The sequence below is a fragment of the Camellia sinensis genome, unplaced genomic scaffold (genome assembly GCF_055761805.1).
Source record: "Camellia sinensis isolate YWXY unplaced genomic scaffold, ASM5576180v1 Unanchor6, whole genome shotgun sequence".
Taxonomy (NCBI): Eukaryota; Viridiplantae; Streptophyta; class Magnoliopsida; order Ericales; family Theaceae; genus Camellia; species Camellia sinensis.
The window spans coordinates 12,774,459-12,793,142 of NW_028129474.1; the positions used below are offsets into that span (position 1 = coordinate 12,774,459).

The 18,684-nt window shown below is 38.5% G+C and overlaps 1 protein-coding gene across 25 annotated transcripts in view; it reads right to left on the reverse strand.

Moving 5' to 3' along the window:
• Positions 1-137: 137 nt before the first annotated feature.
• LOC114256974 (metal ion-binding protein) overlaps positions 138-18,684 on the reverse strand; it is a 41,335-nt gene continuing 22,788 nt past the window's right edge. For 10 of the 25 annotated variants that reach the window (XM_028196679.2, XM_028196681.2, XM_082912832.1 and 7 more), the window contains 12 exons: positions 16,110-16,243; positions 15,949-16,008; positions 15,449-15,690; positions 14,860-15,289; positions 10,149-10,472; positions 9,425-10,039; positions 9,166-9,339; positions 5,101-5,331; positions 4,722-5,005; positions 2,364-2,615; positions 1,357-1,479; positions 138-519 (listed from right to left, as the gene is read on the reverse strand). In XM_028196679.2, coding sequence (XP_028052480.2) covers positions 387-519; positions 1,357-1,479; positions 2,364-2,615; positions 4,722-5,005; positions 5,101-5,331; positions 9,166-9,339; positions 9,425-10,039; positions 10,149-10,472; positions 14,860-15,289; positions 15,449-15,690; positions 15,949-16,008; positions 16,110-16,243 — 3,002 coding nt within the window. In that variant the 3' untranslated portion in view covers positions 138-386. Of the gene's footprint in view, positions 520-1,356; positions 1,480-2,363; positions 2,616-4,721; positions 5,006-5,100; positions 5,332-9,165; positions 9,340-9,424; positions 10,040-10,148; positions 10,473-14,859; positions 15,290-15,448; positions 15,691-15,948; positions 16,009-16,109; positions 16,244-16,460; positions 16,580-18,684 lie in introns of all 25 variants that reach the window. The other 15 variants (XM_028196680.2, XM_082912831.1, XM_082912835.1 and 12 more) reach the window with 4 other exon arrangements.

Here is an 18,684-nt window from a genome sequence, read left to right on the forward strand (position 1 = left end):
GGTATTAATGGTATGTACTGAAAGTATTAATGATGTGTAGATAGAAGCACCTTTTCAATTTGAATGTCACCATTCCACCAAACAATAGCCTCTTGACAAAAAGAACCAATTAAAAGGATAAAAAATTATGGCAGGGCTTCAGTACAAGTGAAGGTGCTAGCTTTATAGGAAAGTAGTAACATAATTACATAATACACAATCATGATTAAGAACTTAACACATGCATCTGTTTGACTGCATCCATGTACTTGAGCATGTGAGGGCAAGCACCCCTACAATGTGTTTTATACTGTAGGGGTATCTACGTCTACATTGAGAGAGAGAGAGAGAGAGAGATTTCTAGCTGTACATAAATCAGTTTGGAAGGCATTGATTTATGTCTCAAATCATTTAACAATCCTAAGGTTATTACAGAGATGGCCAAGTTCAGGCCTTGCATCCATCCAGGATGAGAATTGCATCTCGGTTGCAGAAGTGCAGTAGAGGTAGGATCTAAACGTGATCAGGAAAAAGTACCGCCTGCAAATGGACCCCCCAAAAAAAAAACAAAAAAGTCAGTCAAACAAACCATCACTTACCCTGCTTCCCCCAAAGAAATTAGTTCTTGGGTATGCATTTATTTTTTCTTCAATTTAATTTATGGTCAACCCATGATATGGACTTACGTACAATGCATATCATTTCTCGGTTTTGACATATTGGTACTGTGTATTGATGCCCAGAGCTTTGTGAAGGATAAAAAAAAGAAACAACAAATAGTTGCACAAGCAAAGGGAAAAACTTCTAAGCTAGTAAGGTAAAATTGACTAGGTATCTGCAATTTGAATTTCAAATCAATTTGATTTCGAATTTTGAAATAAATGCATTTGATAAATCCATTCCATTAGCTATTATGCATAAAGCAACTATACATATCATATACATGCAGTGCACGTCAAAGTTTCATGTTTAAATGGACTGAGGAATGCATAAACACTCAATAGATCAGATGCATGCCAATTACAGATTGAGACCACCAACTTAAGTCAAAAGCAGACTCAGCACCTACTGCAAAATAGACATAGTAGGGAGGGCATATTTTCAATCCATTTTAAACAAGACGCTGCTCTCATTAAAGATTATAAAAAATGAGACATTATGCTCTTGAACAACATATCAAAAACTGCATCTAGAGTAATCAAATCAATCTGAAGTAAATCAGGAGCAAATGCTGGGCTGGCAAAGATCAATTAATTAAATTTGTTTCATCCATGGAATCAAGGCCTCTTCTATCAGAAAGGAAGGAGGAAAACAATGTCCCACGGAGCTAGAGCTGTTAGATTCCATTATTCATTACTTTCGGAAACTTGAACTGACCTTAATGCCTTAGTACCCATATCCATGAGGTATGCTTGATACTCATCATCACCATCTAGAAAGTTTTCAAGCTCCTTACTGTAACAAAAGATATCATCTCGCAAATGCCCAGCACCTGCACACCTGTAGGTTCATTTATTTTTCTTAGGAACTAGTATGAAATAACATGCCGACACAAGAGTAGCATGAATGCAGCAGTCTTTCAGGCCAGAAAATTCCAGTGTCAGCCAAACATTATAAACACCTTGATTGTTATTCAATGCCAATGCCAATGCCAAGAGACAATCCAATCCATCATGCAGCATGCACCCCTTTATCAACTTATAATATGTCAGACTACAATCTATCACCCACCAAATTAGCAAATATCACATTCTAGGCTTTTTGGTAATGAGAACATGATGGGTACCATCCATAAAATAGAGAGAGAGAGAGAGAGAGAGAGAGAGAGAGAGAGAGAGAGAGAGAGAGAGAGAGAGAGAGAGATTTGACTGAGGGAGATATATTGATGAGGTTTTCTTTTCACCAAGAGATGTACAATGATGACAGAATTTTTTTTCTTCTTATTTAACAATTAATTTTATGAGAATATTTACATTTTCTTATTATCTTTTTGTTTTGATAGAAAGAGAGGGCAGAGTATAATTATGACTGATGAGATACATAACAATGATAGAGTTTGTAACCCCTGATATAATAATGATTAGAGATTTTAAAAAAAATGATAGTAGTTTGTTTTAATATGTATGAAATACAATTTAATGAGACAATCTTTTGCCTACTTTTATTTTTTAAAATTTTCTTTTCACTGTTGTTTTTATTTTTATGTGATATATAGATTGTATGACTATCTAGAATAAGATAACCAATAACAGACATATCTTCTTATTAATTTATGATTCTCACCTCGATTCTTTAATTTGTAGTAATATTATGAGCAAGCAGGGAATAGCATCTTCATATGAGAAGCTTTGAAGTTCCACTAGTCAGCTAAAGAGATTGCATACCTTTCTATAATGACGTCAACATCTGCTTTACTCTTCGGACCACATACAAGAACTCTAGTAAGGCTTAGTATATCCCTGTAATCTCCCATTTCCTGTGCCTCTATATCAGAAGCTTGATGAAGCAAAACCGGTGAATGAGGTGTCTGTGATGCTAATTTTGCATCTGCATCAAGTCTTACACAAATAATGGCCATTGCATAAGCAACCCCTCCAAATCCAGTGTGTGACACAAAAAGATAAGACCCTGCAGAGCTGTAGACAGAAGTTATTTTAGTGTAACGACATCATTATTAAAATAAAAACCTAATTTCAAAAACCTAGAGTTCTAAATTAAAAGAAACCTGTCAATCCACAAATTCTTTTGATTGGTAAAGCTAATAATGCCAAAATTGTATTCCAGAAGCCAAACCACAACCAACTTCCACCTTTTTTTCTGAATGGAAAAAGGAAAATACCCTTGCCAGTTCAAACTATTGGCAAATGCCCCAAGATTATGTTTCCTGTTAGGAAAGAAAATTTGGATCCTTGGCAACTCAAAAGTAAAAATGGTCATTTAGAGTTGTGGCATTTGTCTTTTGATAAGTAAGGAAAAATGAAGAACACCAGTGATTCTATTTTCTTGAAACACATCATCTTTGTGTTATGATCCATTACTAAAGCTGTACGGGGATGAAATATCCTTTGCTTTCCGTACTCCTTGAACTCAAGCTTCACATAACGACGTCTGACCTGGAAACAAAGAAATGGTGAGCTGCCCGGCGGTGTGTCGCCGGATAGACCCTCTGACGATCAAGTCAGATCACTTGAAGAAGAAGGAGAATATCGTTAGAGAGAGAGAGAGAGAGTGAGAGCTGTTCTGATAGCATACCTCCAACGTTCCCCTTCCTCTCTTTTTCTAGGCTGGCCATGCAGCCTCAGGGATTGTGCGCGCACTACCTCTGATGTCCTTCCCTGGACAAGTGGCAGTGCTCGCCTCTCACCATCTTACGCGTGTAAAGGCCAAAACCTCCAAACAGTACGTGTAGAACTACCAAACGGTATTGACGCGTGCTTGGAGCGGGTTTCCCCTCTACCACACCATTGGCCCAGGTGGCACACTTAACCGGGACATCAAGACCGAGCTATCCCTTGAAGAAACACAGCTATGATCAATACGGCCGAGCTGTAAGAAGTCGGTCCTTCCGGACTGATTGGCTGTGAGGCGCACCGGCCTTCGCCCTGGTCTAAATTCAATCCGGGCTATGCTTGGCCCGGTCCCAGTCAGGAACGTGAATGCCCAGCTGAACGCCCGTACGAACTCACAGCTCGGTTAGGAACACGAATGACCCCATGCTCCAGTCGACTGATCCAGCTTGGCCCTGCATTACGGCCTGTGGAGCTGCTCCGATCGAGCAAACAGTCCGGTCGCGATAACCTGCGTTAGTGTAGCTCGGCCGTACTTATCTCGGCGCAATTCTCCCTCTCAAAAGCTAAATCGATGGCCATTAGAAACAAAACAAGTGCCCTGAAAGCTCGACTTATAGTATTATCGCTGTTGAAGAACAAGAAGTTTTCGCTAGGTTCAACCTCTCAGAAGATTCAAGGAATCCTAGGGCACCAAGACAAGAGAGGTGATGAAGAAGACGATGATGACCAAAACAAGGCCATTGTGCTCTACAATGCCTTGGAGTTGGTGCCTTCAAGCTCAAGTCACACTCATCTGGTTGAAGATGGTGGTCAGGAAGCATAACAATATTAGTAAAATAACTATTCCAGTATCTAAATAGAGCCACTAAGGCATATGCATTTCATTCATAAATCGTATCTAATATTTAATTTTTGGCATTCTTTAGTATTAAACAACACGTACAAAAGTATTCATTATTGTTTCCTGATAAAGACAAATTAGAGGCATTAAAGACTTCATTAAAAAACTTTTATGCAGATAGCTTTCGAATTCATTTATGTTTTTTATTTACAAATTGGCAGCATTGTTATGCACCTAATTGCCTCAAATAATATTCAGCCTCTTGAATTCTAGTCTGCCAATTTAATGATCTGGTCTTTCAGTTGGACAGTCAGCTTCTCAATTGGCAGGAGCACCAAAGAATCACAATTATTTCATTATCTTAATTCTTAACATCCAATCTGAAGATAAAGTATTAGCATCTGGCTGTTTCAATGATCTTATTGGTATACTTATCAAAAAAATATTATCCATAGGTGGTCCACTGACTGAATTTAAGCATTGGGTGGTTCCTACCTTTATTCCTGGGTCAGTTTATGGACTATTTAAACATGCAGCTACAAGAAAACATTATTCAATCTACAAAGTAATATAAAATACATATTACATGAAAGTTTGGAATTGATGCTTACTCATCTCTACAATATTGGATTGCATCAACATCAGAAGCTAATGCATCTCTCTCTCTAGTTAGTGGTATCCTCCTATATTCAATGTTGTATCCTTCATCTTTCAGAGCAGCATATACTTCCGCAGGTGTCTTTAAATCATCTACGAAAATGTTTTCCCAGTATCCTATAACACTTGCCTGATTTGATGCTGGACTGAATTCTTCGCGATGTAGAAGCATTCGACCACCGGATTGTTTGACCTCAGATATTATATCTTCTTTCAGACGTGCCTCCATGTGTTCCACCTGTGAATGGTCAAAGAAAAGGAAGTCAGTACACCAATTTGGCTTATGTAGTACAGTATTCTTAGTATAAATGATGTTCTGGAATGATGACATACCACTGGACCAGTGATTCCCACATGCTTGAGTGTATCAACAGGTTTATTTAGTTCCCTAAGCACAAATGGTATGCCATTGATATAAACAACAGCTTCTTCTCTTAGATCTGTTAAAATCACTTTCTTAGTGATGCTTCCTTCTGCAGTGGGCTGGGCACCTAAATAGGCCAACATCTCTTTGGCACCAGAAATTGTTGGAGTTGCCATGCTATACACAGGGTAACCATCCACCTGGAGAAAAAAAAAATAGTTTTAGGTTAAAAAGATCTGTGCAATTAAAGTAAAGTTGAAGCCTAGGCAAGCAAATGATGACACTGTTCATTTGAGATATATGCCGAAGATACACAAAGGAATGCTCACATTCACATTCCCAATGAAAGTGCAATTCATAGGTTACTGTTTTCCAAAAGATAGCGTTAACGACGATTTGCATTTCTGCAAGAACTCAAGCAAAGGATGGCAAATCTTGACACTGAATAGAGTCAGTAGATTTTCATTCCTGCTAAACCTAATATTGTTTGGGTTAGGGTCTGTTTCCCATATAAATTAAAGTTCTAACAACCATGTAAGGAGCTTTTTGAATATTCATTAGTTTCGCCTTCAGTTGGTTTGTTCTTTCAGAAAACATTAGGCTTGCTTAACCAGTATTCCTGCAGGAGGCTTTTCCTTTGTTCCCCCACAGAAACATTGCCCTTAAGACATCAAATGATGGTTTTGTTATCTCATTCTACTGATTACCTCAGTATTAAACTTGAAGACAGTTCACCACTTTGAGTCATGAATAAAACCAGAAGTCCGAATAAAAACTTAGCCCAAAAGTTGATCATCATATAAACAAACAACAAATTAAAGTCCATGCGGAGATATACAAAAATGCAAATTCAAAATTTTAGCCATAGCTAAAGGTAGTCTTGATGAGGAAAATTTCGGATATTGTGTTATTAAAGGTGCGTCTAGGCCCAAGTTCCATCCTGGTCCAAGGTTTGCACCTTCTAGTGTTCCAGGCCAGGCGACTTCGATAAGGCGCGCTTACGCGTGCGCTTAGGCCAAAGTCCCATCCAGGCCTAAGGTTTGCTCCTTGTAGTGTTTCAAGCCAGGTGACTTCGATAAGGTGCACAATTGGTTCAAGGCATAGTAAGGCCCAAGGCTTGTGTCTTGAGAGTTTTTTTTTTTATTATTGTTTTAATTAATTTTGTTTAAAATTTGACTATTGATTTAATATGGTGCAGCTACAAAAGATCCCTACTCTTGTTACATATGCCAATACATTGGCCATTCAACCCCAAATCAACAATAGAAGAAAAATTAGCCCTAATTCCTAATCTCTGAAGAACACTTCATTGATGCATGCCTTCATTATCCAATTCAACAGCTCCAAAAATTCTTTTTCATGTTGTTGTATTCTTCTTCTTCTCTTCTTACGTTTCTGTCTCATCTTCTCTACGTTGTTGTCTTCTCTACATCTATTCTCTACGTTGCTATCTTCTTTTCTTCCATCTTCTTATGCTTATTCTTTGGTCTCCTTTTCTTTCACGTCATTCTTTAGACTTCAACCCCGCCCCCCCCCCCCTTCTTATTCTTCTCCTCCTCTCTTTTTTATTCATGTTTTATGCTAAATTTTGAAATATTGTTCATTTGTTTATGTTAAAATAGTAGTGTTTGTTGGTATTTATATTTTTAAATGTTTAGGTGCCGTTTGATAACACTTACATTTTCAGTTTTCAGTTTATATTTACAAAAATTTAAAAAACTCAAATAAAAACTTGTTTGGTAAATTTTTGATTTATAAATCAGTGGTCTCAGTTTATAAATTTGGACAAAAAATGTAAACTCAAAAAATGTGTTTCCATTTTGAGTTGAGTTTTTTTTTTTTTACCACCCAACACTAGCCACCACTCGCCCCCATTTTCCACCACCGTCTTTCGCCACCACCGTCTTTCGCCACCACCACTCGCCCCCCACCACCACCACCTGCCATCACCACTCACCACCCACTAGCCACCACCCACTCGCCACCACCACCACCACCATCACCACCACCACCACCACCCTCCGCCACCCGCCACCCGCCCGCCACCAACCACCCACCACCCACCTGCCACCACCACTCACCACCCGCCGCCACCACCACCACCACCCACCACCTGCCACCGTCACCTACCCACCCACCCACCACCACCACCACCACCACCACCCGCCACCACCATCCATCCACCCGTCACCGCTTTCCACCACCGTCTTCTGCCACCACCACCCACCCACCCGCCACTTGCCACTACTTTCCACCACCGTCTTGTGCCACTATCACCCACCACCTGCCATCATTTTCCACCACCGTCTTCCGCCACCACCACTCGTCATCATTTTCCACCACCGTCTTCCGCCGCCACCACCCACCACCCGCCACCACTTGCCATTTCTCACTTTTTTTTTATATTTTTAAATTTTTTAAAACATTGTCTAAACCAAACGCGTTTGTAGTTTATGTTTTTCTAAAAATAAACAAAAACCAATTTATAATTTTTTTTTAAATATAAACTGAAAACGTAAACGTTACCAAACAGGCCCTTAACATTTCATTTTGCTTATGTTGAATCTTAAATTATTTACTTTTGTTAAATTATATATTTTTTTACGTACAAGGTGCGCCTCACTTTAGTGAAGCCTGCGCCTCTCCTTGTGCCTTGCGCCTAAGCCTCAGAAGACCATGGCACCTTGGTGCACCTATCGCCTTTAATAACACTGAACATTTATTCTTGATTCAACAATTTTTTTATGACAATTCTTGCAATGTCTTTGAGACAACTTTTCACAGCCATGCTATGAGGTTCTTGAAGATTGGGATGTTTGTCTAGTGTTTGATGAAAATTGTAAGTGTGATTTTTCAAGGAACTGATTGTCAGTCCATAATTGTTAATAGCTAAGCCCTGTGGAACTTGATGATATCCAATCACATGTAGTATTCAAACATTTCTCGATGCTTCATGTGTTTTCCTTTATACCAATGAGTTTGAAGTAAGAGAAACATTAGAAGTGAAGTCACCGTGGTATCCAATCACATGCAGTAGTCAAACATTTACTTGACACTTCATGCGTTTTCCTTTATACCGAGAAGTTTGAAGTAGGAGAAACATTTGAAGTGAAGTCACTGTGGCGATATTATTGATTGGTAGTTAATCATTTTACTTGCTCATCCCAAGCTGGTGAGGAGGTATGGTATCTTCTTTGGGTTTTTACAGGATGTCGTTAGTGACTATGACCGGTTTACCCTTAGGTTGAGAGGGAGTAGGATTCTCAAGAAAAGAAGATGATCTTGAATGCTGCTCTATTTTGCATGATGAGAAGCCAATTCATAAATTGAAGTGTTTTTGGCACACTTCCTTCCAGGTGATAGTGACAGGATTTCGTAGTTCTTAGCTTGCGTGTAAGTTGGGTACACATCTTTATTTCCTTCTTAATATGATATTATTCATGTTACTGTAGCACATCACCCTTCATGCTTTTGTGGTAGCTATTAAGATCGATTTTAATATATTTTACTACTTCTTCGGCTTCAGTGGAGTTGTATGGCTAAGATTAGTGTTGTTCAAAAATTAAAAGTCACAAGAGTAATGGTCTTATTCTCTTGTAAATAATATATTCTTAAAAGCGCAGACACATACTTTTAAGAATGTGTCGTATCCATGTGTCACATTTTTACTTTTACCTAGTAAGCTAAATTAAATGCCCTATCAATCACAAAGCTATATTAAACCTACATTCTGGCTATATAAGAATGTCCCTCAGCTGTCCCACCACATATTTAGGTATTGAAATGGATAAGTTTTAGATAACTTTAGCTCAATTATAGTCTTCAAACAGTAAATGATGCCTGCCATACAAACATCATTAACTACCAAAAGAACTTAAATTATAAGACATACTACGAAACGCTAAATCCAAGCATGCATGCTTTATTAGTCTGCCAGCTCCCATCCTCGTCAACCCAGCAAGGCTAACATGGCATTAAGTATTAACATTAGGACTCACGGTTAGATTTTAAAGTTTATTTGGTTTCCATCATACCTTGTAAACATGTGGTGCACCATGAATCTGAATGTTGCTGGAAGTTCTTTGGCCGGGAAAGAAGTACATCTTAAGTATAGAGCCTTTCCCCAGAACTGAACCATTACGAGTCTTCACAATGGCCTCCATTACTGCATCTCCATGTTGAGATTCATGTGGTGCTCTTAACTCCTCCTGGACATAAGACATCCAATCAGATTGAAGTTAAATAGAAAAACCCAACCTCAAGGAACAGCATGTTTTGTGAAAGACGATTTACAGGGACTGTAAAGAATCGCCCAGGCCTTAGTCTTATGCTCCATTTCATTGCTTGGACCTCTGGTCTCTGATACAACCAATTCTTGAATGTCATTCTGGATTCACCTTGTCCACAAAACCCATCAAAAGCTTCACTTCCAAGATATGCTGCAAAAGCAATTAAACGAAAATAACGCTCCAAGTACTCTGCTCCGCGGTTCAGTGCCAGTCTCCTTTCCCTCGGCTCAACATGTTGCTGATTGAATCGTTTTCTGTATTGCAAGACAGCTTGGCGAATATTCTGGAGAGCCGAGCATCTATCAATAATAACATCCAAGGCCTCCCGGCATTCCACTCCATTATCAAATAATCGTGTTATCTTCCACAACAATAAGATGTCATTTATCCCAAATGCATGACTTGGCTCTTTTCTATGTCTACCTTTAGTAGAAACAGAGGTAAATGAAGCACTGTGACCACCAGTTTCTTCACCACTCGATGTACCACCATCCACCTCCTCATGGGCTGTATCATCAAGCAGGATTCTAATGGGTCTCCCATAATCAATTCGCAGTTTAAGAAGGCAAGCAATTACAGTACCGGTGGTTGTCCTTCCTCTACCCATCTGTGAAATTAACTAGCATGAAGGGAAGAAAAGAAAGAAAGGATAGACTATTTCACATGGAAACAAATAAATTTATGGTCACACCAAAGTGCAACAATCTACAACAAATTAAAAGTTTTACCTGGCAGTTGAAAACAAAAGCAGTATCCTTGGGTGCTGAAGCAATATTCATAGCCAAAGTGTCAAAGTCAGAACTTTTGGGAGCTTTACCATCAGTGATAGGAACACGGGCATACTTGACAGGAAAACCCTTAGACTCTAAGCATCTGAAAACCTCCAAGGGGGTCTGAATTACATCAGAGCTCACATGCTCCCAAGCATCAAATATCTGCCTATCATCAGTTTCATGTATAACCATTATAGCACCTCCATAGCGTTCAGCTTCTCGCAGAATATCTTCTTTCAGTCGAGCTTCCATTCTTTGTACTCTTTCACGATCAATTCCCTAAATACAAAAATCATATTATTTAGCTTTTACCAGTATGGTCCACATGACAAATAAAAAGAACTGAAGGAAAATAATATCTAAGCATTGAGATAAAGATACAAGCAAATAGATATATGGTCCTCTAGCATCATGCACCAAACTGCTAGTTTAGATATCATTCTTCATTTTAAGACAGGATTCTGTGAAGAGCTAATTGAAAGACTATAAATTGTTTTCATTTTGTGGAGGAATTAATTAAGACTAGAAAAGATAGAATTAGAAATTAATATATTCGTGAAATAGTAGAAGTAGCACCTATTGGAAAATACGTTGAGAGAGAATATGCTAAGATGGTTTGATCATATACACTGAAGACCTATACATGCAATGGTAGGAAAGAGTGATATGATCACCATAAATGGAGATGTTGGGGGCAAGGGAAGACCTAAGCTGACATGGGATCTAATGAAAAAAACTGATACATATATTTTAAATTTAACTGAGTAGGCAGCCTTTAATAGAGCTGAATGGCGAAAAATGATTCATGTAGTTGACCTCACTTGATTGGGACACACGGCTTAGTTTGGTTTAATTAATATTTGGCACATTCAACAATTCTTCCAAAATCACAGTTGTGTCATCAAATCAAAATGGAATTGGCATGTAAGGTAAAACCAAACCAAACCAAGCCTTGAGTCCCATCAAATGGGGTCGGCTACATGAATCTTTCTTCTCCACACGGCCCTATCGAAGGCAATTTCGTTGGTCAAATTAAGTAGATCCATATCTCTATTTACAACGTTAGCCAATGTTAATCTAGGCCTATCTCGTCCCCTAACACTCCCTTCTACCGTTACAGCATCGCCTCTCTTCACTACTGCCTCTGTTGGTCTCCGTTGAATGTGACCAAACCATCTCAATCGATTATCTCTCAACTTATCTTCTATCAGTGCTACTCCTACCCATTCCCGAATACACTCATTCCTAATTCTGTCTTGTCTAGTCTTGCCACACATCCACCTTAGCATCCTCATCTCTGCCACACTCATCTTATCTACATGTTGTTTCTTGGTTGCCCAACACTCCGTCCCATACAATATCGCTGGTCTAATAGCCATTCTATAGAACTTACCTTTTAGTCTAGTGGGTATTTGTTTATCGCACAGTACCCCAGACGCACTTTTCCACTTATACCATCTCGCTTAATCTTATGGGCCACATCTGCATCAATCTCCGCCGCTGTTGAGATAATTGACCCTAAATAATGAAAATGTTCACTCTTAGACAGTTCTTGGTTCTCAATCTTCACTTCTCTTCTGCTTTCATTGTTACTGTTACTAAATTTACACTCCCTATACTCTGTCTTAGTTTTACTTATCCAGAATACTTTCGATTCAAGAGTTTTTCTCCAAATCTCCAACTTTGTGTCAACTCCTTCTCTAGTTTCATCCATTAGCACGATATCGTCTGCAAAAAGCATACACCATAGCACGTCATCTTGAATATTTCTCGTCAACTCATCCATAACTAAAGCAAAAAGATAAGGGCTTAAGGTAGATACTTGGTGTAACCCAACAGTGATAGGAAATTCATTTGTCTCTCCAGTAGGCGATCTAATAGTGGTCACCACCCCTTCGTACATGTTCCTAATCACATCAATGTAACCTTTTGTCACCCCTTTCTTCTCTAACACCCACCATAGTATATCTCGGGGCACTCTATCATATGCTTTCTCAAGGTCGATAAACACTATATGAATGCCTCTTTTCTTTTCTCTATACTTTTCTATTACTCTCCTCAAAGGATAAATCGCTTCCATTGTTGACCTACCAGGCATAAATCCAAATTGATTCTCTAATACCTCTGTTATATATCGCAATCGGCGTTCCATCACCCTCTCCCACACTTTCATTGTATGACACATTAACTTGATTCCTCTATAGTTGTTGCAATTCTGGACATCTCCTTTATTCTTATATATTGGCACTAAAATACTCTTCCTCCACTCATTTGGCATGTTCCTAGTCAACAAAATTTTGCTAAACAACCTAGTCAATCAAGCAACCCCCCCCCCCCTCTTTTATCCAAACACTTCCGAGCTTCAATAGGGATATCATCGGGTCCTAAAGCCTTATTTCATTTCATCTTCTTAAGTGCAATCTCTACTTCAAAGTTCCTAATCCTGGATAAAACCTATAGTCTTGGTTTATCGTATTACTGGCCATTTCTCCCCCTATTGTCGTACCTCCATGTTCCTCATTTAATAGTTTCTCAAAATAGTTCTTCCATCTTTCCTTAATCTCTTCATCCTTCACCAATACCTTAGAATCCTCACTCTTGATACACTTAACTTGATTAAAATCTCTTGTTTTTCTCTCTCGTATCTTAGCAAGTTTGTATACCCTCTTCTCTCCTTCTTTACTATCCAGTCTAGTGTATAGGTCATCATAAGCTTTCAACTTCGCCTCACTCACTGCTTTTTTGACCTCCTTATTAGCCAATCTATAGCTCTTAAGGTTTTCCTCAGTTCTATCCTTCTGCCACTTTTTAAAGCACTCTTTTTTTGTCTTAACTACCGCTTGAACCTCTTCCCTCCACCATCAAGTTTCCCTAGAGCTGGGTCTCGTCCCTTTCGACTCTCCAAGCACTTCCTTTGAGATTCTCCTCATACAATTAGCCGTCGAGTTTCACATAGCATTAGCATCATCTTCCAAGTCCCAAGAACCTTCCTTATCCATTCTATTCTTAAATATTTTTAGTTTATCTCCTTTTAGGTCCCACCATCTCATCCTACAATGCCCACCATCCTTAATTGGCGTGTAAGGTATAGCAACAAAATTAACATATGAGTCAAGGATCAAAATTTTGCTTCAGTGTGTTATTATGATCATCTTGGAAACAAAAATGTTTTGGAAACATTTTGGAAATGTTTCAGAAATATTAGGGAAATGACAAAAGAATTTGGAAACAATATGAAACATAATTTGACAAAAACTAAAACCTACATAAATTTTAATGCATTCTCAATAATTACATAATTGAACATGTTGATGCACAATCTAGTTAAGATTGTTCATAATTCATCCAACCCATTTCCTAATAGGCAGTTTTGAAGAGTGAGTTGGTTGACTATGGGTATAAGAGTTTAGTTTTGGTGGGGATATGGTCGGGTGTCATATTTGGTGCAAAAAAATCCGTACAACCACCCGAGTATACTTAAAATTAATTCTTATCCTACATGCATCAATTGCTTATTGGCTCTACCGGATTACACTCTATCACGACAATCACCTATCTCTCAGCCATATCTAAATATCTCTTTACAGTTTCTCACCCCTCACCTCCTTCCCTCACAATCTGGCCTCTGCTCAAATCCCTCATTCTCTGCCTTCCTTTCTCTCTCATCTCTCTGTAACTCCCTGTCAAGTCTTACCCTAATCTCCTCACTTTCTGTATATCCTCTCTCTCTCTCTCTCTCATTCATTTGAGGCGATGAGATGGCAGCGACAGCAATGGAGCTGAGACTTTGGTATTGGTGATGACGCTTAGATTGTGGCAATGGCGATTTGCCTCACCTCACCTCACCTCCTCTCCCTCAATCCCTAAAACCCTTTGATTTCCTTCCCCAAAACCCCCTGATCTCCATCTCCCTCAACCCTCAACCCCTCCCCCTCAGATCTTCCTCCCCGGAAACCCTCATCCCCCCTCTGATCTCCCTCTTCCGGAACCATTCTCTTATCAACTCCACCCAAACCCCTCTACATTGAGAACTGTTGTGTTGATGTGCCTTGAAGAATGGACCTTTGTTGCAAGCCAAACAGGTTTTTTGCCGCAAAAAATGATCGGGTTTTGAACCATTGTTCTTTCATAATTGGTTGAGATGTTCTCCAACTGTAAGTACTAGATTCAGGTGATGGGTGGTTGGCAAAACCAAATTGATCCGACCTGTAAACAATCCTAGCACAAGTGACAATCTTTATACAAAAGGTACTTTTGTAATAAAGAAAGAAAATAACCGAATAATGCTTTTTTTACCTTCTCTCTATATCTCCTATTTTCCTTCCCAATTTCTCACATTCTCTAATAATTTAATATTTTTCTTCCTCAAGTCTTTTCTTTTGACAAAAAGAGCAAATAGAAATGACATTTGGCAGATACTAGTAGGATTTGAAGTAACTCATTGTTTTGGTAAGCTTCACATTGTTTCGATGCATTTCTGTGTGTTTTGGGTGGAAACATAAAAATTTTGGTATTAAATTAATCTTTCGTTTCATTTTCCTAAGAAATGGAATCGTTTTGACCATTTCAATAGAAATAAAATAAAAATTTATTCCTTGATCTGAGCGATATACACTTCCACACCCCAGTTTTGCGAAAATGAAATACAAGGTGACAATAGGTGTACCGTGTACTCTAGCATGTTTTTATATGGTCTTTCAACCTCACGAAGCACAAATGGCTTTCCATTGATGTAGATAACAGGTTCTTCTCGCATGTTGTGCCAAAAAACTGGCCGACCACCTTTAGAGCTGCCTATCCTCTGAATGACAGATCTAATTCCATCAATTGTTGGATTTGCAACACCATAAACTGGAAACCCAGGAATTTCTCTAAAATTAGGGGCACCCTCCACTCTTTCTGGTAAGCTAGGGTTTTGACACCCAGGACAATGGTCACTCTTGAGAACAGTTTGACTTCCGAGAACCTCCCCATTTCTCAAGGCAGCAACTACACTCATCTCGCAAGGGCGCCCATCAGCAGATTCAACAATTCTCGTTATTTTCGGTTTTGCATTTGCATAACCAAGTGCTCCCATTGGGTCTCTCCTAAGCAACCTGCAGCGAGGCACAATTGTGACATAAACATGTGCTCATAAATATTTCTAGCATTACAATCCAAACTAAGAAGGGTGATCTAACTTTTACCTGATGCTTGATGGACTGAAAAATGAAACTGGACAGCATTTATCATATAACAAATACTAGAATGTTTACCTGCGTATTATGCTATACAGTTCTGGCCTGGCTTTCATCCAGTCAGCAAAACTGCTTTGATCAGGGGATCTAGGGTGGAGTGCTGCTCTCTTTGTATGGAGGTATACAGCAAAACATATAAGGAAGTAATATCTTTCCAAGTACTCCACAAAAAAAGAAAGTGATGCCTCCCTCTTCATCTCATCTGGTTGATGCAAAATTCTATTGCGATAAGTGGCAATGGCTTCACGTAAATTCTGTAACTTGAGCGACAACAAATGCATTAAAAGCCATGAAGGTCTAAGATTAAATATGAAAATATAAACCTCAAGGACATGAGGTAATGAGACACTGTTGTTAATAAGCGAGAGTACAAGCTTCAAGAGGCAGCAACAAATGGGCACAATAAAGTGAATGTCGTGGCCCCATCTTCTGGGATTTATATCAGATAAACTTTCATGACAAGAACAACAAGATCCTAGAAGCTACAACTGAGTAACGAACCATATAGATAGCTATACCTGCATGGAGGCACATTTATCGATGACCTTATCCACTTGTCTTTTGCCTTCAACACCGCCCTACAGGTATATCACAAGCAATACAAAATTCACAAACCATCTACTTGTAGAAATTAAAGCAATGTAAGTAATAGAACCCAAATCAAGCTACTTTCAACTACCTCTAAAACCCGAATCAAGCTTCTAATGACTACATATTCTCCTCTGCGAATTGCCTCCTCTGAATTTGGAAAAATATCGGTAACACTGGAACCTGAGTTAGAAACTTTCCCGATTGAATTGGTCCTTGGAATACCTATTTCACGCATACATCAGATAATATATGGTACACTAGAGAAGCAAAGAGGAAGAGAAATTTAAAATGGTGGTTCCTCTAGACTAAATAGAAAATTAGCAAAGATAATTGTGAATAAGACACTCCTAATCTTTTTTCCTTTTTAGTCCTAACCCCAAATTTTACTTGTTAATTGCCTTCATCAATTGTGTTGGGTTGGTCACTACGAAGTATTTACCTTTTTGTTCCAAGGCCAATCTTTTAACCATGGTGGTGTTCTGCTTTCCTCTTTTAAATGACAATCATCAAGTATTACAATCAAGGCACATTCATTCAAATGTTAAACCAACTAGGTATCTGCATTCATATGTTAAATCTAATCAATACTCTTTTGGTCATTCAATCAAGATTAACATATGCATCCATTTATGCATTCATATCAACCATCAGAAGTATATAAATTAAAGTGCAAGTATTGTAAAGAGACGAACACCAATAATTATAGTGGTTCGGCACACCCTTATGCCTACGTCCACTACCAGTCTACCATGTTGGCGTTCTCCACCAAGTCAAATGGGTTTTCCCTAGGTTAACCCAAAACCTTTACACCAATAGGTTTTCCCTCGGACAACCTAAAACCTTTACATCAACAAACAAATACAAGTAATATGGTTTTTTTGGCTCAACCCAAAATCAACAACCACCAAGCACAATCCTAATCAAACATTTGTACAACAAGCTTACTGGTAGCCTCTTAGTGTCACAATGTGACCTTAGGTTTGTGACGGCTCAAGTGTATACACAATGTATTACACTTAGGTGAGAAGAAATACATTCAAGATGAGAACTCCAAGGCTCCAATGGGAGTAAGCTCTCCAACCAAGGTTGTATGAAGATACCTCAAACTTTCTCTCTCTTACACATGGATGAAATCATCTATGAGATGTGCCTGAGAGAGTTTCGAGGGTGTATAGGCTCTTACTTAGCTTATTTCTCATCAGATTTCTACCAAATAGGGGCATTTGGTTTTTATAGAACTAGCATTCAATGGCTATTTAATTTTGCCCAGGCATGGTTGACCATATGATGTTGTGGTCGACCATCAAACTCTGATTGACCACATCCACTTATATTGTAAGGTGGACTTCCACCATGGTCGACCACATATCCTCCAGGATGGTCGACCATACTGTAAGGTGTTGACAGGTTGTTTTTCTAGACCTTCCTATGGTCGACCATGCTCCACAACATAGTGACCAAGATGAAAAACTTAGGCTTTATTTAGCCATGTCTTGACTTGGTCTTCGCCTTGTCCAAAGCCGCCTTCTTGCTGAAGAAGCTCTTCCATAGCACTTATTTGATGCCGATGAAGACCTCCTATAGCACTTCAAGCTTCTACAGTGATGTAGACAGTCCAATGAGCTCTCCTCATGGTAGCGGCTTGGGTTCTATCTATGATGGAAACTGCTTGAGTCATGGTGTTCAACAATATTCTGGTCTATGAATCTAACACTCACTGAGCAGATAACTCTCATTACTCTCGTGCTGATTAGCTAGGCATCCTATTTGACGAGCATCCTTTAGCTTTACCACATTTTGCTCTCCCTCCAAAACCATCTTCCAACTTATCAAAAAATTAAATAAGAATAAAATACAATCTAGCATTGTAATTTTAGATTGTTCTTCCACATTTGATGAATTTGTTGTAATTCAATTCATGTAATTGGTAATTCTTGACCAAAAAATGGATAAGCTTCTTGATACAAGGAAGATCATCGGAAAAGAATATGAGTGAGATGGACCCCTTAATCTTGATAATGATCCCTTAGATAGAACATTTAGTGCACCTCCAATGTCTCTGTAGTCATCCATTAAGCAATCTTCAATGTCAACATTTTTTTTCTTTCAATCTGTCTTCTATTTCAGTATTCAAGACTAGCATCAAAGAGTCTCTTTTCCATCAGGAGTCAATTTACTATGTTTAAAGTGATCATACAAAAATCTTCAGTCCTCCAAAGCAGAATTGTTCATCAAGTTGTTCTCGCTCTATTTTTGGCAAATCCATGCCATGGGTCAAGTTATGTAGTTGGTTTTGCATGGGTCTTATTCGTGTTTAGATGGGTTTTAGAAGTCAAAAGCAGGTTTCGTATTTAGAAATCCAACTTTTATATGAGTCTTTAAAGTTTACATATAACGATGCAATTCTTCTAATTCTATAGAGAACAAACTTTTGATAATTTTATGAATCTTTCTTAAAGTTTATTTATGTGTATTTCTATTATATAGATACATAAAACATATTGACACAGAAACCTATTATTCAGGAATATTTTATTTTATATAGAGATAGAAATGTATTCTAGAAATCTATATTAATATATTAAATTATAATAAGAAATCAGATAGTAAAATTGAAAAAAAAAAAACAAAATACAAAAGATAGGATTCCAATAAGAAGTGAT